We start from the raw sequence: 6,786 nt of genomic DNA, 5'->3' as shown, positions 1-6,786 counted from the left end.
TTGAAACAATTGAAAGTTAACGAAACAAACTACATGACAGTGCTCGATTTTAAGGCTATGTACCCTTCAGTTAAGCTTGAACCATGCTTTTGTCACCTAAGAGATTTTTTATTGGGCAATGTAAAGAACGCAGTAAAGTTAAGAAAGCAAATTCTAGAACTGGCGCATTTGGCTACTTTCTCGTCACTTTTCGCCTTTGACGGTACTGCATACTCGCAGCTTAGAGGAGTACCAATGGGTAGCCCGGTCTCAGGCTTATTGTGCGAGATGGTAATAAGATCTCTGGAAAATAACGTATTGCAGAAATATGAAGATAATATGATAATGTATGCTAGGTACGTCGACGACGTATTTATTATTTGGAATAATAAACCAGACATACGCCAATTTATTGGAGATATTAACAGTAATATTTATGGCCTTGAGTTAGAACTAGAGCAGCAAAATCAAAAAAGAATACATTTCTTAGATATAGAGATCGAAGTCGATGAAGAAGGGGTAATCAATACAAAAGTATATAGAAAGCCGACGTACGTTCCGGATTTGATACCATGGTTCTCGCATGACCCAACAAGCTACAAACTAGCAGCGTTTAGAGCATTAATTAAAAGAGCATACACTCATTGTAGCAGGATTTATGATACACGTAAAGAGCTGGAGTACATCGAAAAGCTAGCAAGAGATGTAGGAATTAAGGAGAATAAAATAAAAGCCTTAATACGAGCAGAAAAAGAAGGCAATAAAAGTAAAGTTAAAAGAGAGAAAAAGGAGTTCACTGTAATGGAATACAGGGCTCAGTTAAGTAACATTTACAGAAAAATAGGAATAGAAAGCAACAAGAAAATAGCATATAAGAGAAACACGACAATATTTCAAATGCTAAGAAACGACAAAACACCCGTTGACAGGAGGCTGATCCCAGGTGTATACAGAATACCGTTGTATGATAGGAGGCTAAATAAGGAGTTATATTATATAGGAGCCACTAAAAGATCATTAAATGAAAGATTGAAGGAGCACAAAAAGAATGTAAGCTTTAAACAACCAGTCACGGCTTTGGCCAATTACGCGATAGCAGATCCAACAGAGATCGACATCAAATGGAGCAAGGCAGATGTCATACAAAAAGTGAAAAATATAAAACATCTAAAATATGCAGAAGCCTGGCACATTTACAAGAGCAAAGAAAAAGGGCGTAATATAAATTTCCGTGAATCGAACAAAATAGCGTCGGCATGGAAAGCGGCAACTTTAAAATTATAAAATTATATTTATGAGCATGCGCAATCGAGAAGAACGTGCAGTTTGGAATCTCCGTTATGCAAATTTGAAATATATTTCGATTGATAATTCGATCCTGATGAAGGTTTGTGAATCAGACCGAAAACGTTCGACAGATGTAAACTAGACTGCATTTTAAAGGTATAGTGAATTTTTGTTAAATAGTAATGCAGTTAGAGATAGAATGAATAGAAAATTGTTTTTTTCCCATGAAAAAAAAAAACAATTTTCTTATAATATATAAATATTTTATTGAATTATATATTGACCATTTTGGTCCAATTCCTGTTGCCATCTTTCTGGTAGTAGCGTGATTCCACATTTGTAAAAGTTTTGATCTTTGCTTACAAAAAACTGATCCAAGTGAATTTTCACATCCTCATTTGACATAAATGGTTTACTGTTTAAAAAATTTTGTAAAGACCAGAACAAGTAATAGTCCAAGGGTGCCAGATCTGGCAAATATGGTGGATGTGGTAGCACATCACATCCAAGCTGTAATAGCTTCTGATGAGTTACCAAACTTGTGTGAGGTCTAGCATTATCATGGTGAAACACTACCTTTTCTGTTGATCAATTCTGGCTTTTTTTGTTCGATGGTATCACTCAATTTGTCCAGTTGATGGCAGTACACTTTTGTATCAATTGTGGAATTGTCTGGTAGAAGCTCAAAAAAAAAATAAACAAACTATTCCCTTAAAATCCCACCAAACAGAGAGCATCACTTTTTCTGATGAATATTTGCTTTCAAAGTGCTTTGAGCAGGCTCATCTCTTCTACCCCATGATCGTTTCAAGTGATCATTAATAGTTGAATTCAACAAATTTAATCTCTTAGTGATTTCTCATGTTGTTATTTGGTGGTTTGCTTCAATCAATACCTTTATTTTGTCTTCACAGCTTCAACTGGCCTTCCAGAATGTGGTGCATTCTCAATATCAAAATTTCCAGAAAAAAATTTTGTGAATCAGTTTTGGCATTGTTGTTCTGTCAACCAGTCTTCTCCATACACATCACAATTTTTTTCTTGCTTGAACAGCATTTTTAATTTTTTGGTAATAAAAAAGCAAAATGTGCCGAAAATGCTGCTTTTGATTTTCCATATTTGATGGGAGACCCAAAAAAAAAAAACAATTGCAAAGAATGAAACAAAATTTTTTACAAATAAGCCTTGAAATGTCAGCTGTCAAAATATATAATGACAATGCAATTTAGAATGAAATTGGCAGGTAAAAATGCAACTAATCTCTGTGGTGGTAAAAAAATGNTGCAACTGTGAAGTGTTTATTATTAATGTATCAAGACCATCTGAAGATGCAACTGTGAATGGCTGGATCAGATCTTTTTTCTTAGATTAAACACAGTTATTATAAAACATAAATTATTATAAATCATGCAAAATATTTTTAATTTTTTTTAAGTTTTCTATTCCTCTTAATCACTATTTGTGGAACAATATTTATACTTTATGAAAATAGTGCTGAGTACCAACATTTATACATAAGTCTACTGTATACTGACAATACAGGATTTGTGCAGCAAATAATTTTCAGTTTTTAGATTAGTATCAAAAGGGGTTGGGCCAAGAAGAAGCAAAGTGAAGGAGGATGGGAAGGTTGAGCCTACTCATGAGAGGTAGAATGAACAGAGTAAAGAGGATTTGTATGGAAGGTTGGCCCCTCACAGAGTTGAATTGTCATGAAATTTCTGTTATGAATAGTTTATGTTGAGAACAAGTGAGCCAGGCCTATAGGGCGAGTGAACAAAGTGAACTACATAATCATGAAATTGGAATTTTTTTCTGTGGGACATTCAAAAAAATTGTGATGTTCAACTGATGTAAAAGCAATTTTTTTTTCTGTTCAATTTAAATGGAGAAGATTCGAAAGAAAAGTTTTTTGTGTGTTTTTGTGTGAATAAAAACTGATTTTTTTCCAATTAATTTGAGTGTGGAAGGACATTTTGAAAAGGACCCAAATTTAGTTTCTTAGGAAATTCTCACTTGGAATTAGACACATGAAAATATATGTATTATTGAAATTTTTGTTATGAATAGGCTATATTGGGAACAAGTGAGTGAAGCAAGCAAATTGATTATTTTCCATCAACATTAATTTTTGAAAATTCCAAATATAAAGTTATAAGTGAAAATTACTTTAATTTAATTAATTTATTTATTGGATATAAAAATTAATATTATAGATTTATTTAAGTAATCAGGGTTCTTTCAAAGAAAAATTCTGGAAATTTTAGTATATTAGAACAGTTTGATTTTATGTAATATGAAACATTTAAATTATTTTTTTTAATTGTATTTTTGGTAACTCAGTGGTTCTTAACCAGTGTTCCAAAAACCTACCTCAATTGTTCCACAAAAGAAAAGATTAAAGTTTTTATTCAAATTTATTCCCATTGCTATATTCGTAGATAATCCCATTTTTCTATATTATTCAATATATTAAAGTTTATTAGTTTATTGCTTCATTGTTTCCTGAGAATAGTGAACATAGAATTGTTTATCAATTTTTGAATGTATTGATGCTAATGCTCTGTGTAATAAAAAGTATATTAATGGTGGTGTTCTGTGGCCTCAGAAAGGTTGAGAACAACTGTGGTAACTTGTAAGGATCATAATTGAAATATCCTTTTTAAATAAATTAAAAATAATTATTCTTAATTATTATTAACTTTTAACCAAAATATTTAACTTACATGAACCTTTAACTGCTGCGTAATACGAAATCTCACTTAGAAATCAAACGTTTTCCTAACCCCTTCTGGGTTCTCCCTCAGGCAAAAAACGAGCTGGATTTTCTAAAAAGAATATGAACATAAAACTTTTGAAGCTATTTGAATGATGTAAAATTCAAATGTCCAGAGTTTTTAACATATTCATTCACGTGGTGTTTAGAAATGTTTTAAACTAACAGTCCACATGGATTGTAAAACAATGTTCTAAAAATAACGACTGGCATGCAGTGTAAAAATTATGAATCCATTCACAAAAAAATCTGCATTAAAAAATCTGGACATTTGAATTTTACATTGTTCGAATAGCTTCAAAAGCTTTATGTTCATATTCGTTTTAGAAAATTCAGCTCGTTTTTTTGCCTGAGGAAGAATCCGGAAGGGTTAGGAAAATGTTTGATTTCTAAGTGAAATTTCATATTACGCAGTAGTTAAAGGTTCATGTAAGTTAAATATTTTGGTTATACACCTGCTTTGTGGATTGAGTTTATATTAACTTTTAATTATATACTTAAAAAATTTATAATTAAATGGAACATTAAATTTAGATTTGTGAAACAGTATTAACTTTTAAATTGTAACAATCTTTTATTGATTGATATAATTTTTAACTTTTTGAAGTGATTTTAAAAAGTTGAAGAGCATCTTTTATAGAATTCAAAATAATTATGGTTATTGGATTTACAGTGGTACCTCGGTATACGTCTGCTTTAGAATACGTCCTGTTTGGATGAAACAAATTTTGCTCGGTATACGACTTTTGTTTGGTATACGACTTAATTCAACTAAACGCGCTATGTATGAACAAGTAGCACTATCGGTGTATTAGACCTGACTAGATGTTTGCGGTGCCACGGTTTATAACTTTTTTAAATTTTAAGTAAAATTTTATTATTTTATTAATCATGAATTGCAAAAAGGCAAATGAAAAGAAACAGAAAACTAAAAAAAATCACTAGAATCACAATGGAACTGAAAAAAGAGATTGTTGAGAAATATGAAGGTGACGTGTGTTCGAGGTTTAACTGTTGCATACCATATTCCAAGAACGAAGATATCGACAATTGCGAAAAATAAAGACATTATTAAATCTGCTATCGTTGCGAAAGGAGTTAAATCAATTTGTAAACAGAGATCAAAGACTTCAGATGATGTTGAGAAATTGCTTTTGCTTGGATAACTGAAAAACAGTGTGCTGGTGACATCCTATCGGAAGAAATTATTTGTGAGAAAGCTAAAAAGATACATGCTGATCTCATGAAAAATCAAGCAGGAACTAACCAGGAAAGCGAGGTGTTTAAATCCAGCTATTTGTTTTTTTACACGAGAATGGATTAATCATTTTTACATTACTTCTTATGGGAAAGGTTGGTTTAGTATACGTCCTATTCAGTATAAGTCCAAACATCAGGAACGGATTAAGGTCATATACCGAGGTTCCACTGTATTTTGAAGGTATTTACTAATTCTAAAATTAAGAATAAATCATAATACAATATGTATAGTTTTTTAATATTGATGATGATTTTCAGAAGCAGACATTTTACATACAGAGGAATTTCAGTTTAATATTGAGAATTCAGATTCGAGGAGTGATTCACAATCTATTGTTTGTTCTCCATCTTATCATTCTCTTTGTTCTGAGAATTTTCCAATGCAAGAAAGGTAAGTTAATTCATAAATATAAAAATTAGATTACCGATGAACAGTAACTTTTTTGTAGTCCTTACAGAAGTGATCATGTACGAGCGAAAATTGTGTGGACTAGAGAGGGAAGATTAAAAGAAAAAAATATGGGATCTACTAGTAGTTCTATCGCACCAAGTAATGATAAACAGGTAAAGTGTAAAAAGTTGTTAGGGTACATTTCAAACATTTTGATCATATAGAGTGTCCAAAAAGTTACTGTGAAGTTACTGTGAAAACTTTGTATTGATTTTAATGTTACACTTAGCATTGCATATGAGACCCATAAGTTGTATATCCTGCATTTCCACTTTGCAGTACATAGTGTTCTGGTTTTTGGACAGTCTGTAGTCCAAAAACCAGTACACAAATATACACAAAGTACCAAAAACTGTAGTCCAAAAACCAGTACACAAATGTTCTGGTTTTTGGACTACAGTTTTTGGAAACTTCTTTGCTGGTCACATAATCTCCTGTGGAATTTGGCCTGTTTGGTCTATGGACCTCAGTTCCCTGGATTTTGGAGCCTCTGGGGAACATTTCCAGCATTTACTGGAGGAGAAACTGTAATATCATACATAAAATTTTACTTTTATTGGAACTTAACTGAAACCTTTTCCACAATAAATTTTCAGACATCATGTACAGGTAACCTCCGTATAGCACGGCACTTCTATAGCACGGATTCACTCTAACACGGTTCGAGAATTGGTACCACCCCCGTATAACACAGTACTGTTATAGCACGGATTTACTCTGACGCGGTTTGAGAATTGGGTAAAACCCTCGTACAACATGAAATGTAATAAATTTTTACATACTTAAGTAATAATAGTTCACGAAAATTATTATTTTCATGAACTATTAGTACTTAAGTATGTAAATTTTCTTTTCTCGCCTTTTGTCGATACACATGGTCCTTCTCGAAACTTGTTTCAACGTTGCCAGATCGCAACGCTTCTGCTTCTGATGTTGCCAGATGTTTTTCCCTTTTTTCATACTTGCTTTATTCTTCATAAGTGTTTAGCACCATATGAGGAAATTTATAAAGATCTTTTAACTAGAAGCAAGC

The 6,786-nt window shown here is 32.1% G+C and overlaps 1 protein-coding gene across 1 annotated transcript in view; it reads left to right on the top strand.

The window, feature by feature from the left end:
• LOC111625705 (AP-4 complex subunit epsilon-1-like) overlaps positions 1-6,786 on the top strand; it is a 56,510-nt gene that overhangs the window by 41,791 nt on the left and 7,933 nt on the right. Inside the window, exons 7-8 of the mRNA XM_023368923.1 lie at positions 5,561-5,693; positions 5,752-5,866. Coding sequence (XP_023224691.1) covers positions 5,561-5,693; positions 5,752-5,866 — 248 coding nt within the window. The remainder of the gene's footprint in view (positions 1-5,560; positions 5,694-5,751; positions 5,867-6,786) is intronic.

This window comes from Centruroides sculpturatus, unplaced genomic scaffold, assembly GCF_000671375.1.
Source record: "Centruroides sculpturatus isolate CEXI.00-Female unplaced genomic scaffold, Cexi_2.0 scaffold78, whole genome shotgun sequence".
Classification (NCBI taxonomy): Eukaryota; Metazoa; Arthropoda; class Arachnida; order Scorpiones; family Buthidae; genus Centruroides; species Centruroides sculpturatus.
The sequence above is the reverse complement of the archived record's forward strand: the minus strand, read 5'-3'. Positions and strand labels throughout refer to the sequence as shown.